The sequence below is a fragment of the Xyrauchen texanus genome, chromosome 30 (assembly GCF_025860055.1).
Source record: "Xyrauchen texanus isolate HMW12.3.18 chromosome 30, RBS_HiC_50CHRs, whole genome shotgun sequence".
NCBI lineage: Eukaryota > Metazoa > Chordata > Actinopteri > Cypriniformes > Catostomidae > Xyrauchen > Xyrauchen texanus.
Window position 1 is genome coordinate 33,168,304 of NC_068305.1, and position 17,023 is coordinate 33,185,326.

At 37.2% G+C, this 17,023-nt stretch overlaps 2 protein-coding genes across 3 annotated transcripts in view; both read left to right on the top strand.

Moving 5' to 3' along the window:
• The window catches only part of LOC127624060 (uridine-cytidine kinase-like 1), a 28,021-nt gene extending 26,199 nt beyond the window's left edge, over nucleotides 1–1,822 (top strand). For both annotated transcript variants that reach the window (XM_052098692.1, XM_052098691.1), the window contains one exon: nucleotides 104–1,822. In XM_052098692.1, the coding sequence (XP_051954652.1) occupies nucleotides 104–180 (77 nt within the window). In that variant the 3' untranslated portion in view covers nucleotides 181–1,822. The remainder of the gene's footprint in view (nucleotides 1–103) is intronic.
• Nucleotides 1,823–2,070: 248 nt separating this feature from the next.
• Nucleotides 2,071–17,023, top strand: part of LOC127624458 (protein Mpv17) — a 39,029-nt gene continuing 24,076 nt past the window's right edge. Inside the window, exons 1-2 of the mRNA XM_052099285.1 lie at nucleotides 2,071–2,297; nucleotides 6,502–6,584. Coding sequence (XP_051955245.1) covers nucleotides 6,512–6,584 — 73 coding nt within the window. The 5' untranslated portion in view covers nucleotides 2,071–2,297; nucleotides 6,502–6,511. The remainder of the gene's footprint in view (nucleotides 2,298–6,501; nucleotides 6,585–17,023) is intronic.

Genomic DNA, 17,023 nt, shown 5'->3' on the forward strand with positions numbered 1-17,023 from the left:
ATCAGAAAAAGCCAAACCTAACCCAAAAATCTAACACCATGTTTTATAATGAATGTTCTGTTATGGACACAACATATCTTAATACAATCCTTTTGCTTTGCAGGTAATTTTGGGGACCGTTATTTTGGAACTGATGCTCCATCAGACGCTTATGAAAGTGATGAGGGGATGGACTACTGAATATCATTGAGACTTGTGCGAGTGACTGTATTTGCATTCATCAGAGAAGAGAAAATTTTAGCACTTAAACCTCATCTGAATGTGGACCCATTGCCCTGCCCGATATAAGTTCAAGCCTTGGACTGTTTATGCCTGTCTCCTATTTCCTGCTATAATATGTACTACACGTTCAGCAGATTGCACACAGGGGTCAAAGCAGCCTCTGACTCCCAAACAAGGGGAGATTATTGTTCTTTAGCTTTTCATAGAAGTACCCATATGACTGGAGAGCAATGCTTGTGTTAAGTTACAACAATCGCATATTTTTAGATTGATCAACATATCTGAACCTCACATAACTACTGTAGGTAATGGAGTGGGCTGCTAAAGGGGCACTCCAGCATTTCCTCAGGTATATTTGGTATAGCATATGACCAAACTACTTATACTATTGAACAAAATAGTACAAGTGTATATATACTGATTAGAATGCTATATACCTTACTGTAGTATGCTATTGTGAACACAGCACAAATGTATTATGCTTGTGTTTTTTAATGGATTTCATGTCTTAATGACTTCTTTCTTTTTGCATATATGCCTTACACGTGTATTTGTATTGCTTGATTAAATTGTCATATCCTGATTGTAACCCATGCACAAGCAGGAAATTTAAAGATTTGGGTTGCACATTGTTTACTGCAATGCTGCAATTCTATAGGACTATGGCTACACAGAACTGATAATCTACATTTACTTTGGATTTTTCCCCCCCAATTGATTGATGTATTGACTTCCCATGCAGGTGTTAAGTCACAATATATCAGTAAGCATTTATTCGCTTGTGTATGTGGAAATTAAATATTGAAAAGGGACTTTTGTTAATAGTTAAAAGAAATCCTCCATTCATTGGTTTTAGTATGATTTGGTGCCACAGGGGGGAAAAAAATTTGTAAAAAATTTTACATTGCAGCCATTTTCTGGGTTATATACTTGAAACTGAATGTGTATTTAGATTATGTATGTTTATTTCTCACTAGTTTGGAAAGTCTGAATTATTTGAGGCATAGACAGATTTGCAATGACAAAAGAGTAGGCATGAATATATTACAGCACATTTGGGAGGTTTGTTAGCAGCAATTTGAACCAAAGGGGAGAGAATCTCCTTGGCTTCCACTGTTACATGTCATCTAATGCAAATAGTGCTTTTTCTAGCCTTTGTTAAACCTGATTGAAGTATAAGAATAGTGTAAATATGCACAACCAGCAAACTGTGATGCACTTCCAAGTTACTGTATTTGAACAATCAGTATGATTTGTCCACACTCACACCTAAAAGGGTGTGTAGCATATTCTTGCAATGGAATAAATTAAATATGGATGCCTATTTGGTTTCATTTTTTAAAATGTAATCTTGGATTATATATCTGCCTCGTGACCCTATGTGTAAATACATTTTAAAAGATATATACTGTTATTTTGTCTGTCTCCGTTTACTACAGGAGTTCATTCTGGACTCCAGTGCTGTAAGGCATTACATTTATGTTGAAAATTGTCAATATAAAAAGCACAATAATATATAGTATGCCTAAATCTGTCTGAATTAATCCAGTAATGATGACGAAATAAAAAAGAACGATCGCGTTTAATTTGGCATTTTATGTCGCGTTGCATGTCAAATCTTTGTAAAAAGTTTGCTATTTTTTCCAAATAAAACGCAGTTACTCATTCCGTACAGGTCTAGTCTTTAGATATTGTAGTATTTGTATAAGTTAAAGTCTGTCATTTTAATGAGACGTTTTATTTCTAGTCAAATAGACGAGTGAACTTAAAAATAGTGTGCAGCTAGTTTCTTTTGTAACTTTTATTTTGAAACCGCTTGTTGAAATGTGTCGTGTTTGTTTGCTTCACACTATTTCTCAAGCATCACTTTATATTCGGGACTTTGGTGTAAATTGATTATTTAAAGTAGTTGTTCGGCTGTCCCGAGAGAAGCAAGACGCAATGAGTCCGGCCAGTGTTCTTATACTTCAGTCACATCTTCTAAAGTCACTTCTGTTCTTGTTTTGACTTTGTTTGTTTTTTGCAAGCGCAGTCATCGTGCTTTATTTTAGCAAATTAATCCTCTTTTAACAAAGGTAGGACAACATATCTAATTAAATTGATGTTGTGCCGTTTAAAACTAACTGAAACCTTCATGAAGTAATTTTAATGCACGTTGCTTAAGATTGGTAACTAGCCTGAAAGATCAATTTAATAAAGTCATGGGGAACTTTTATTCGTCTGGGTGGCATTTTATATGCAGATACTTAATGTATATATAATTTTATTTTTTTACGTGAAAATGTTTGTAAGCTGTGTCATTATTGAAGATTTGTGTCACGCGCCTTTGATCAGCAGAGCACGAGACCGTCATCACTCTTGATGCAATTTTAGTGAACATCTTCAGCTGTGTCTCGTTTCGAAAGCTGCGTGCTAGGTAGGATGCATCCTTTGAAGGCTGTAGTATACTGAGCATTCTTTAAACAAGTCTCGTTTAAACGAGACGGCCTTCGTAGGACACACGGAAACGGAACGTAACATGGTTGCTATGACAGCACGCCACTCTTTAACAAGCGCGAGCGTTTCCAGTGAGAAGGAAGCAGAACATGTGAGCGAAGCAATGTGATAACGTGCTCCATGCACGTGCGTTAAGCTCACGGCCCAAGCGGACTCTAATGAAGTTTCTCTGTAGGTGTACTTGGTTCTAAACACGCACACAGGGGGTAGTTACAGTGGCCCAAGCAACTGCCCCTTTGCCCACATGGGCTGAGGTGCTCATCTGGGTGAAATATAGACTATAGGCCAACATTTATTAAATCATCCAATGATTAGTAACGTATTGTTGTGTTTTGTATTCAAATATCGCTGTTTATTTTGGACTGGTTTGCAACTGCTGGTCCACGATTTATTTGATTTTTTTTCTGGGGATATATCTAATTTTATTATTATTATTTTTAGAATAAGCTAAAAGCACCAATTCCAGCAATTGTAGTGAATCAAGTTTACAATTGTGCAGAATTAGCTGCAAAAATAAACGGTATTTTGGTGAGGCTTGCTTCTGTTTCACAGATTTGTTCAATTTTATTAATTATTTGATTAGTTCAGTGGCCACTACTGGAGATGTCACTAGGTGGCGACAAATGAGCGTCTTATGTGGTATGAGTGAGTCGGTGAATCATTTTGCGTCATTTATGACTGAAATCTACCAAGAGACTTTATAGTGTTTAAGCATTAAAATAACAACATATCTATAGTTCAGTCTGAGCATTATTTTTCATCCAAAAAGACAACAATTGTCTAATAATAGTGAGTTTCAATTACTTTCTCCTTTATTAAAACTTGCATGGCTACAAATCTACTGACTTCAGTAGAAGAATTATAAACACAAAGCAGATCTATGGTATCATTTTCCTACAGTAGCCTATTTAAACTGCTGGGCATGGCTATTATCTGAAAAGACCACAATAATAGGCCAATAATAATAATTTTGAGTTTCAATATTAATGTTCTTTCTTCATTGTAAAGCGCATTTCACATGATTTGAGTCAAGGCTTCGTTCAACGCCAGCGTCAAGCTGCTCATTGCCCTCCATATGACAAGATTTGCTGAAAGCATCACAGAGAGGCGATTTTACGAGTTTGCCATGTAATAAAGCAAGAGGTGCACAATAAACATTGAAAACATGTATTTGGAATAGAGAAAATAGCAGAAAGTAATAAAAAGGACTCATTTATGTTTAGGTCTAATTAAGCGTTTTCTTGGTGAATTTAAATGAGTTCAATAACTGGGGTCTCTGATATTCGTAAACGATAAGGTAATATTTAATTAAAATAAATTATGATACATTCAACGTCTCTTCACAAATTTGGACAGTTTTTAAATATTTCTTGTTGTTTAGTAATCTCAAAGACATTATTGGTGAAGCAAAAATGTGTGCGTGAAAAACACTTTGGTGTAAAGCAGGGGTGGGCAACTATTTTGGTAAAGGGGCCACATCGGGCTTTAAGCAGTGCATGGTGGGCCACATTGTATTCATTTTGAGATACAATGTTCTGCATTGATTTGGTTTTTGTAACTTTTAAGTGCAGAAAATCAGTGTATCTGTGACTAGTGAGACTATTCTGCAATTGCCTAAAGTATTATATTGCTCTACAAAGGTAGATACTTTTCTATCAGGCATTAAAAAACTGAATAAAGGCTGAGCTTATACATTTATTTTACCATCTCTACTTCCCTGTTAATTTATTATTCAATTTAACAATCTCTACATCAGGGGTCCTTTTTAATAAAATGAAAATGGAAATTTATAGAATTTTTAATGTTTGGTCAAAGCGGGTGAGTTTTTTCTAAAACAATACCCGTTTACATGCTAAAAGGGTCTCCTCGATGGTTTGACTTTCAGCACACAACAGAATAACATCGGCTGCACGACTATGATAAACGATTACTGCAAGAGTTAGTTTAACTTTTACAATAAATAAGCCGCGGGCCACATTAAACTATGTGGAGGGCCTGATCTGGCCCGTGGGCCGTATGTTATCCATGTCTGGTGTAAAGTGACGTCACTTCACAGAATTCCATATATTCTGCAGCGCTAATGCGAGTCGTGTGAAAGACCCTTAACGCGTATAAATATCAGTCACTTTTGCACATTAATCATTGCTCTTCACAATCACAAAAGTGACCGATTATGGCTTCAAATCAGCAAATTCCTCAGACAGGTGAGGAGTTTGGATCCCTGAAATGATTACGGTACTTTTACTAGTGTGCTGCAGCACAGTGGTTGGGAACACTGAGGTAGAGAGAAATAATGGCAAATTGGCGTTATTATTTTTAAACATTTCCTTAGAAGCAAAGAATTGAGGTTTGTGAGTGCCCACGAAGGTTACATCCTCCAAATTCCCATACAAAGTCGCATTCGAAGTGTCCAACTCGCTTTTCTGAAACGAGACCGCCTCTGACGTATGCACCCGACAAATGCGACCTCAAGAGGATGCAGCCTTCCAAATGAGACAGCCTTCGTTTCTGCAGAGTTTTCTTTCTGATGTTATAATACTTTCTCATATCACAATTTAATATGCAGAGGCCGATATTTTAGAGCTCTTTGTCAGACAACCAAAGACATATTTCAAATCAGTAGTAAAATCGGACAATGCTGGTATCATAAATGGTGCTTCTTTACCTCATATTACGCATGCGTGTTCTCGAGATGATTGACAGGCGATGTCTGTAGTTTAAAGGTGATTGGCTCTTTTACCTGTAAGGCAGGACTTCCTTTCTGCATCCGTTGACCGTGTGGTGCTAGAACATCTTTGTTGGGCATTTCCATTTATCCCATTAATTTCAATAGAAGTGGCCGGTCTCTGCTAAATTGTCTGTGTTTATTCTCTGGTACAACAGAAAAAAGGAGCTTTTGCTCTTGAGCATTGTGTATTTGTTTAAGTCTGGCTTCCGTATTTTGTTTCTCACTTGAATGTGTGCTATGAAAGGGATAATATACAGTCAGCCGGTTGTTATTGCAAAATCTACCCCAACAGGAAGATCAGGGATCTTGTATCACCTTGAATGGGTTTATTTTGCAATAACAACCGGCTGACTATACATTATTCTGCTTTTTATATGGCTACTAACCAAATAATGTACATAACATATTGATTTGTTCAAATTATGTAAATATGTGAAAAGAAATTGCAGAACAGCTAAAATCCAGAGTTCTGTTGGTCTTTATTTTATGACAATAAATATGTCTGATTATTATCCAGACATTTACAAGGCTACTCGCCAAATAATTAAATACATGTGCACAAAACTTTATTTGAGAAATTATTTTATCAGCTTATTTGTAGAGATCGCACAGTGAGAAGAGAAGCAGGACAGATGACTCGCCATACCCAGATATGTGGATATGCTGTTGTTACTGAGAAAATATCAGACCACTAGATGGCATCTTTTGACCAATTAGAATAGGGTATTGCAGACAGCCGTGTATTGTAATAAGTAATAGAAACAAAGGTCCATTTAAAGGCAGCATTGGACACACTTCACCTTTAACAGCTATTCATCATACACCTACATAGCCCTCTCATTTGAAGATATTTGGTTGTTTTAGTCAGTGTACTTGGGTAGTCCGATTTGAACTCAACATTCAACAAGACATTAATACCAAGTGTTCCCACAGACAAACAACTAGGCCCATATTTAGGCCGTATTGCACAAGTTGTATTGGGTAGGTTGTCAGTCATTGTGTCTTCATATCAGTTTACATTGCATTAATATAAGTGGTCTGCTGCTTTTTTTTAGACTTTGTCTCATGGCGGGAATTTGGAGATCTTATCAGGCGCTGTTAGCCAAACATCCGTGGACAGTGCAGATTGTAACTGCTGGTAAGAGAGACCTTATGACAAACTCTTATTTCTCCCCTATCACTTTTCTTCAGCATTCTTATTGAACACATTTTTTTCAGACATGCTTATACAGGTAGTTGTTGATCCTAATTCCCTTTGGGTCAACTCTATCTCCAGAGGCTATTGAGTAAATATTTACCTTTCCTGTTAGTGATATCGTTCCTAAACCTCAAGATTGTGCGCTTCAATAATAGATCAGCCGTATAAATACTGGAAAGCTCTTTGTGTTATCAATCTGCCATTAGCTGTTTTCTTGAGCTTTGCCACCGGGAAGTCTATTTTAATATATTGCTTTTACTGCGAAATTTTAATTAATTCGTTTTAATTCACAGTGAAACTAGAGAATACTCACACAATGCTCGCATTATCATGTTATTTGTATAATTCTAGACAGGCCTGTCACAAATAAATTTTTATTATGCTGGATTTACAACATTCTACCAGAAGATGGCAGCTCAAAACTGGAATTTAGCATCTTATTTGGTATATAAATGGTTAAAGCCTTAAATACTGTAAAGGCATTCCTCTGAAGGCTTTGATGTCCAAACACAGGTGATATATAGATTAAGGGGGCTATCAGGGATGCACAAATGTACCCCATGTCTGTCTTTGTCATATTTGGCATGATTTGATATTCCAGGTTTATAGTAAATGAAACGGGGTGCTTAAATTGCAGTGGTTTTTGCTCATTTAAAACTGTATTTCACTGTTATACTCATCTTAGTTAATTGGTTAAATACAATTCTAATCTTTTATTATGCACCAAGTACAAATTTTATGTCTAGGATAAAGATAAGGAGAGTTCACTTTATTTTCTGGATTTCATTTGATCTGTAATTCTGTGTATTATGTACTGTAAATCAATAAGCATGCAAAAACAAGCGATTTGGTGTATCATGACTAATTAAAAATGTAGCATTAGGATTCATTTGTGCTTAAGCTCCCAGTTGGCTGGACTGGCAGTGAAAACTTGGCCAAAATGCTTAAAATCACCAGTGGCCTCATCCAGCTGAGCCGTTGAGGATGCAAGTTTATGTAATCAAGATTACAGACATGAGCTATGAATCATCACCATTGTTTTCCACATCAGAGAGAGGGCTTGAATATTTATAGAAACTTTAGCCCTATGGTTATAGGTTTAATAATAAACAGCAAGACGTTTTAAACGACAGGGAAGCGGGGTCATTTCTAAGTTAAATAATAACGGGATGTTCTCTCAGTTGTGTGGTCCACAGCGCTTATACGCAGATCAAAGGACGTGATCTTTCCTTCAAATAAATCGAATGCAATAAAACCTGCCATTCTCTCAGGTAAGGTGGTAAAACCGCAGTGAGTTGGAAGTTAAACCACTTTCTTCAGTGGTAAAGAACGTTGGTGGCCTATCAAAGTTATATATGCAGGGACAACTATAATAAGAGTTTGGCACTAGCAATGCTAAGGTTGTAAGTTCAGTTGCCAGGAAGCACATATAAATAAAATGTACACTTTGAATGCTCCGTTCGTTGCTTTGAATAAAAACGTCTGCCAAATATGTAAATGTAATGCAACAGAAGTTACACACTTTAATTTTAACTGATGTAGTTGGTTGATGTGATTAATAGATTTATTTAAAATGGGTACAAATATGAAGAGGAAGAGATTAATGAATGGAGGGGATGAAGCCACTACATTTCTGTTTTCAACTTATTAGTGATGCATTAACCCCCATAATCTATTCTAAACGTGGAACGAAAAATCAATGTCATTCAGTGAGGGCAAATCTGAATGAATGGTGCTTGAATGTGTTTACTGTAGCCCAGCTAAGCCATGTCACACCAGTCTCATCAGCTAAATGGCAAGGGTTGCCGTAGCCCACTGCTGGACTCTGGTGGGGAACGTGCTGGCAGAGTATAGATTCTTGATCGTAGCTAATTTCACTAAGCACAAGCTGCGTCATTCAGGGCTGTTCTTCCCCTGAGAGACACTCCTTCAAGGACAGACGGTGGGAAGTGTTGTGCTGACATCAGCATATTTGTGAAGGAACAGTGGGCTTACAAAATGCATTTAGCATAGCTGAGTGCCATACTCCTGTTGGTGTGAGGTACTGGGCAGATTGCACAGATTGAGTGTGTGGTAAATTGCATTTTATTTGGGACAGCGTAATGACAAACATGTTTATAATTGGATAGGGTTATAGACTTTATCTACTTGCTGAAATAGTTTTTCGTTTTCATTTGTAGGCATTAGTTCACCCAAAACATAAATGCTTTTCACCCAAAAGTTCACCCAAATAAAGAATGCATGGTGCTTTTGTGTCCGTTTTGAAGCTTGAAAGCCTCAGTACCCATGTTTGACGTTGCTTGGAAAGACCAACCAGTACAATTATTTTTAAGCTGTCAAGAAGCGAAATAATCCAAATTTCTTTCTTTTGAACTTTTGAAATAAAACTGCTTGATGTACTATGAAAACATACTTTAATAGCTTTCAGAGCTCAAAACTTCCTCCACAGTACATAAAGAGCATTTTGTGACACTAAGCTGCAAAAAGACTCTTCTAAACTTTCACTGCCGCCTTTTATATCATTCTGAAGGATCCCAACATTAGAAGAGTGTAGCTGAATTTATCTGGATCCTGATTATTTTCACAGTCTAATGTTTACCATTCATGTGACCTATTTTAGTGTGAATTGTTTATGGATGTCCCGATACTGGTATCTGAATCGGGTCCAATACAGCATTCATGTACTGGTACTCCTAAAAACGCTTCAATACCAAAAAAGCGATACCATCTGACATACAAATGTCCTTACGTAAACCTTCAGTGCACAAATTGAAATCACATTATGTCCTAGTGAGATTATTTTAAAGAAAAATCTGTGATTTTAATTATATGAATATATAGTTTGCATGAGCGGCGCGCTGGAAATGTGAGCACTTGTGAATGTGTGGGGACAGTGTTGTGCTGATGCCAGCTGCACGTACATTTTTAAAACTCCTCCATGGATCATACATGGATAACATTGTCATAAGCATCGAGCTCTTTTTTTTGTAGCAGATGACAGTGAACAGAGCACAAATTCACATTGTAGCGCATGGCACTTACAGAGTACATGCGTATTTATTTAAATAGCAGCCTTTCGTGGTTTAATAATCACTTTGCGTCATGTAGGAGTTGGCTTTTTCAGTGGTCATAACAACACAAACACTTCAAAACAAAAGCTCAATTTAAATTAAAAAAGGATGACAGAAATGTAATGACTGATATACTACTACTAATAGAAATTATCATCTGTGATGCAGAACTTTATCTGACAAAAACAACTCCAATGTATTTTAGATTGTAATGTGAGGTTCTGAATAAAAGCACTTTATTTGATAAAAATAATACAATATCATGTTGAAAATGAATTATAATTTAATTTGATTAAAGTTTTTTTTGTTATTTATTTATATCATTATCACCATTCTAATGATAAAATTGAAATAAACTGTTGATATGCAGTTCAGAATTATGTTTTTAAAAATAAAAACGGGTATCCATATCGGCGAGGACCAAAACAAAAGTATCGTTTCTCGTTCTCAAAAAAATGGTATCGGGACATCCCTAGAATTGTTTTATGATTTGTCACAATGATGATTCTGGCTTTACGAAGAGGCTGTTGTTAAATGATGGGACAGTTAAAAACTATATATTGTACCTTCAGCTTGTGTAGTAGCAGGGAAAAGCAAAAAATGAAACATTTCATTCTAAGGGTCAAAGAGGGGATGAAAGTGGTAATGAAAAATTAAATTATGTTTTGGCACAAAGATCTTTACTAACATAAGTTGATTTCAGGAAAAAAAAAATAATGAAATGACTGTAAGGGAACAATGGAAAGGAGGCGAGAACCGGCTTGACAATATAAATAATATTTTAATGTAAAACTGAAACCAAAAGACACAAACACACACATAGGACGGACTGGGCCCCGCCCTCCGCCCTGTCACATTCCTCTCTCGTTCTCTCAGGCCGGGAGCCCCTGGCATGACTTACCCCCCCCCTTTCCCTGGGGGAGGGCGTGTCTATGCACTGTCTGCAGGCAGGTCATCTCCGCCTTCCTGAATCTGGGAGGGGACAAGGGGAGGGAAACTATAATGAAAAATAGGAGGGTACTCCCTTTAACAAAAAAAAAAAACAGTAACATTGAAAAGAGAGGGGAAAAAGCCAACGCTGCGCCTCCCTGGGCGGTTCGGAGGCAGTCCTCCAGCCCCTGGCGGACAGAATGCCTCGCCACGTCCTCGGGTTCCTGCCCCTGGCAGTGGTTCTCCCGCTGTAGGCTGTCGGCAGTGAGCCCCTCCCCACTCGCGGTCGGCGGCCGATCTCCTCCGTCCCCCGGAAGACGGCTGCTCCGTTGGGGTGGATGGTAGCGGCAAGGACTCCACTACGGCGTATCCCTCCTCCTTCCTGGGTTTCGACACCAGTGTACGGGAACAATGGCAAGGAGGAGGCGAGAACCAGCTTGACAATAAATAATATTTTAATGTAAACCTGAAACCAAAAGACACACACACACATAGGACGGACAGCTGCCCGTAAACATTCTCTCTCTGTCGCACCACCGTCCGCAGTTGGCCTTTATCCCTCTCGGAGGCTTGATTAGCCTGATAAGGGGCCGGGGATGTAAAATCACGACCTGGCCCCGCCCTCCGCCCTGTCACATTGACCCTCTAAATTAAAGGTCACATCAAGGTTATTTGTGGGTTTAGGACCAAAAATAACAGCAAGTGTACTTGGGTCTGACTGAGACAGGCTGTTCTTAACAGATATTTTAAGTGTCTACTCTCCGAGGGGGGCCTGGGTAGCTCAGCAAGTAAAGATGCTGACTACCACCCCTGGAGTTGCAAGTTCGAATCCAGGGCATGCTGAGTGACTCCAGCCACACCTCTTAAGCAACCAAATTGGCCTGGTTGCTAGGGAGGGTAGAGCCACATGGGGTAACCTCCTTGTGGTCACTGTAATGTGGTTCTCGCTCTCGGTGGGGTGAATGGTGAGATGTGAGTTGATGCTGTGGAGCATAGCTTGAAGCATCCACACACCGGATATGTTTCCGCGTTAACACGCTCAACGCTGTCCTCCGCCACCCGAATTGGGCATTCCAAATTGAGGAGTAAAGAGGAGAGAGAAAAAATAAGTGTACTTTCCGGTGCTTCTAAATTCGTTAAGGTCAAGTTAAACCAAGCAGTGGAAAAAACAAATGTTTATTATCACCCTACAATATGCTGTTAGCTCTCACTGTGCCTCAGCCCTCCTGTCTGCCTGCCTGCCTCTGCCAACCATGATCAATAAGACACTGCTGTTTTTGATAAGATGACCCAGTAAAAGTATGGCAAAGTTTACCAGCTCTTCAGTCTGCTGTACTGGATTATTAGTCTTTTTTTGACATTTTATGAAAAGGTTAAGTCACTTAAACGGGGCTTCCTTGCTTCGCGGGGCTCTGTTGTTATGGTAGAATGTCCTTTTGTAAACTAGGATTTAAGATCCTACAATTTAGTAAGTCAAGGTGAAACATAATGAGTGACTGATGAGAGGGGAAAAGCATGGCCTTATTTAAAGATCACGGGGTATTGATGTAGAAAAATGGTTGCCGCAGTAAACCTTCCTTTACATAGCTGTGTTTTTATTAGGTATACACTGATATTGAAATTTCAACTGATACTGATAATTATTGTAATGTTGTCTGATAACTGATATGATGGTTGATATTATTGGTCTGTACTATTTTGCTTGTTGTTGTTTTTTTTTTTAGATAGACTTTTTGAATCATGGAAAAATAAGCCCCAATATTATCTACTAACAATAGTGGCCATTTTACTGTAACTGCTAATGCAAAACCAATAAATGTTATGGCTGATAACTGATATGATGTCCAATACTATAGGGTTGTACTTTTAACTATTTTTAAATGGTTGAATCAGGGAAAAATAACCCCCAATATTATCTACTTCCAGTAGTGGCCTAGTTACGGTTGGCGATTTAATATAATACCATTAATTATCTTATATAACCAAAAATATTTTTTTTGTTTTAGACTTTTTGAATCATGGAAAGTTAAGCCCCAATATAATCTACTTCCAATAGTGGCCTAATCACAGTTACAATAATAGAATACTGATAAATGTTATGGCTGATATCCGATATGATGGCCAGGATTATAGGTTTGTAATATTTTGTCTTTTTTAAATAGACCGTAACGATAACCCCCAATATTATCTATTTCCCATTGCGGCCTAATCGATGTATAATACAATACTGATAATTATTATGTTATGGCTGATAATTGATATGATGGGCCATATTACAGGTCTGCACTATTTTGACTTTTAATATGGTTTTGCCGATAATACACCCTAATATTATCTTCACTGATGCCGATATATATTAATTAGGGCTGTCAATCGCATTTAATCGCATATACAAATATTTGCTGAGAAAGCCCCTCATATAACAATAATTCAATATATAATGATTATACATATTTATATCAATATATAATTATACACGGTATCTTTAAATATTTAAAATTTTATATATATATATATATATATATATATATATATATATATATAATAAATATTCAGATAATTAAAATGCATAAACATTCTTGTAGCAGAAGGGTTAATCATTGATAAGACAATACAAAAAGCAGCTTTAGAATACAATGTATTGTTTACTACCATATTATTGATCATAAATCAATCATTGGCATACAGTTTTAAAAATTAAAACTAATGGTTTATAACCACCATACGTTTATGAATACTAAATCTAATAATCAAATAATATTCCTTATGAACGGACATGTCATAGCTAAAAAAAAATATATATTTTCAAAACAAAGTTGAAAGCTGGGAATGATGTGATCTCTAACAATCTTGGATAAATCAGACCAAAAACAAGCAGAGTAGGGACAACTCCAAAATAAATGAAAAAATGTTTCCTCCTGCAGACCACAAAATGTACAGAATATATCGACATCACAATTAAATCTCTTCTATAAGAAAATAATTAGTGGGGTAGTAATTATAAATAAGTTTGAAGGAAAATTCTTTAAATACAGCATTAAATATTTGTGGGGTAATTTCCAAATTTTGCACCATCTCAATCCAGCCACACCCTGCGTCAGACATGCTTGTGTAGTGTCTCAGGTGTTTGCATCATAAACATAAAATGTTTAAGTCACTGTGTCAAATTAAATATAGTTTAATACTCGATCTTTAAACACATCTTGAGATCCTTAGTTTGCATTTGCGCTCCTTCAAGTGTTTTGAACGCAAGAATGTAACGCATATCTGTGTTGTTCTGCCTACTGAAGTGTTTTTAATGTAAAACTGTATAAACTGCGTGTTGCTCATACAGCTGAAATTTCACTTACTGCACTCTGGAGTAAACAGGTGGTACTACAAGCTTGCATTTCTCAGGAATCTTCCATATTATGGTCCTGGGCAGTGCGATTAATTGCGTTAATTTTAACGCATTATTTTTTGTAAAATTAACTCCACTCCGAGGAGTGTGTGAATCCAGCAATTACACTTGCTCTGATGGCAGCAGGTAGCCTACCATTAGCTAGCTACATTAAACGTGCTTAAATTAAAATGCCTAAAGCTAAACGTTCTAAAGTGTGGCTGTATTTTGCAAGAAAGGATTCCGACACCACGACGTGCAACGAATGTTTTACAACAATTGCGTGTAAAGGGGGAAACATGTCAAACTTAATGAAACATTTGAGGACACACGGGATACACTTCAAAGCAGAGGGATGCACCGTGTTTGACAGCTTGCGGACATCAGCTGGTGGTGTGGCCGTCCCCGGCCCCAGTCAAACCAACCCTAGCAATGTGGAGACCATTATAACAATAAGTCAGGAGAGGTGTCGTATTTTGCCAGAGAAGGCAAATATGGTCATATTTCTGCAGAAGAATTGCTGAAATTTGAAACTGTTATTAGTAATGTAACCGTTATTTATTGTTAAATTATTGTAGTTGGGTTAGGTTTTATTGTGAATTTATGTAAATTTGTTGTGTTTTGTATTATATTTAAGTTTGAATTTTTATTATATTGTTCAATTTAAAGAATTATTATTATTATTTCAATAAAAAAGCCGTTCTTTAATGTCATCCATTGTCGTTTTGTGGCTTTTTTTATTAAATTTTTTAAGTATCGGTTGAGGCACCGGTACCTTTTTAAAAGTATTGATTTGGCACCGGTATCATCAAAACCCAAACGATACCCAACCCTAGTCACCATGTCAGTGTCTGTGGTAGAGCGCAAGGCCAGTTCTCATAAGCGTATTTTTCTCGTATTTTATAAAACTCGATTAGAGAGTCCTGCAGTGCTTTTCTCTCCATGGGCTTCACCTTCTGTGTTTGTGTGGGGTTGAGTGAATGTGTCATAGTCTCTCTGCTGGTGGGTGAGGTTTTCTCACCCCGCTGTGCCCCTTAACAACCTGCTGCAGCGAGACCAGAGTTTCCAGCATCCTTCTCTCTGATGCATTTCATATTACACTGCCCTCCCACTATGGCTTGCTGTGTACAATAGAGGCTTTTCTATCCAGCTCCCCAATGGGAAGCAATTTCCAGTTGTTTCCAAGTTGTTTTGGACAATGACCTCCCTTTTCAAAAGTAGATGCACCTGATTGAGGTTCTGTTGCATCACACTACATTACACAGCATAAGAAAACGTCTACTATTCAGGTTCCATTGCATTAGAATAGAAGATATCTAATGTTGTTTGTACTTTTCTGGCCTCAAGTTTATGTTGAGGCTTACTGTGTTTTTTCATTGAGCAATGTGTATTGTGTAAGAAACAATATATTTGCTTTCTTCTTCATGCTTGCAGTGGAGGTTCCTTAGAACCAGAAAGAATAGTAGAAAGAGTGTAAATGTCAGCTATCAAAATACACAAGAAAGTTGTTCATTAAGATTCCTTTATGTTGGAGGCTTGGACATGGTTTCTTCACCTTTTTTATCATTTGTGTATTCATTTGTACAGGCATAAATATAAGAAATAGTATTTTTTTTAAAACATCTCCTTTTTGAAAGCTTTTTTTTATTGTAGTTTGTATTCATTTTGGGTGTCCAGTACATGTCAATATCAAGTGAGCTCTCCGTTTATGCACACATGCATAATGCATGCCTATATTTGCTTTGTCTGCAGACGATCGAAGTGTGTGTTTGGAGAAAGGAGACCTGTGACATTTCCACCAGTGGTGAGGAAACCGCTCTGTCAATGTGATTGGCACAGAGTGTGTGTGTGTGTGTGTGTGTGTGTGTCTGTGTGTGTGTGTAAGTGGGGAGAAAGTGATTGGCTGCAATTTAGTGCTTCCCATCAGTCATATTCAACAGCCTATGTTCATTCAGCGTTTCCTCAACAATGAATGAACAAGCAAACATACACACTCACTCACACACAACTTTGGGGTGTTGACAGGTCTCTCTTGCTTGTTTGTTTACACGCCAAAAGTTTGAAATGACAGTTGGCACATGGACATTAACCTTTTTTTTTTTTTACATTTAAGATTTTAGGTTCAAATTTAAATTGCGTGTGTGTGAAAATGGTGTACACTAAATTCATATGTCATTTTTTAAAGTAGACCCATAAGAAGGCATAATATTTAAATAGTGTGGAATTTCAATTTCAAGTGAAGGTAATCACTCCACACATTTTACACATTAAAACTATTTGCATAGATTAATGTTTGGTTTATGAACAAAACTTCCTTGCTATCCAGCCAAACTGTGAAAAAGTATGAGAAGACCGTACAATTACATGTTATGTCAACTGCCCCCATATACACTCATATGCTCACAGTGAATTGGCCATGCATCAGTCTGAAGTCTTTTTAAGTCAGTCTTTTTGAATGAAGGGGTCTCACCTGGAAAGACTCAGTGAGACATGCCGTGCAAAACTGCTTAGGTGTTTTTTTGGTAACGGCTGCTTTGCAATTTCTATTTAATTTTTTAGGTGCTTAATACTTTTTAGATTTATTTTTTTACTTTCCGTCACTGTAGTCTTGTATTTAAATGTATTTTAAATGATGTGGTTAAATTACACACAAAATTAAGGGAATTGAAGCTGTTTTGCATACTGTAAAAATACATTTTTGCTCCTGATGTGCTCATTAACACGCATTATGCAGCCTTAAAGAACTTTACCCTGCATTCCGGCAGTTCATTATAATTTGAAACTGATTTTGATTTAATAAATAAGAGTTTGGTTTTACTTTCTTCTGAAAGATATCGGCTTATCAGCTTTCCAAAGTGTTCTCAGAAATGTGTTGTCCTGTTTCATGGCTTGTCTCTAATTGTGTTTTACAGGATAACATCTGTTCCTCCTGTTTGGAAAAACCACCCATGGTGTTCATAAGGGGCTCTAGAGACGATGTGAAATTTACAATGTGACAT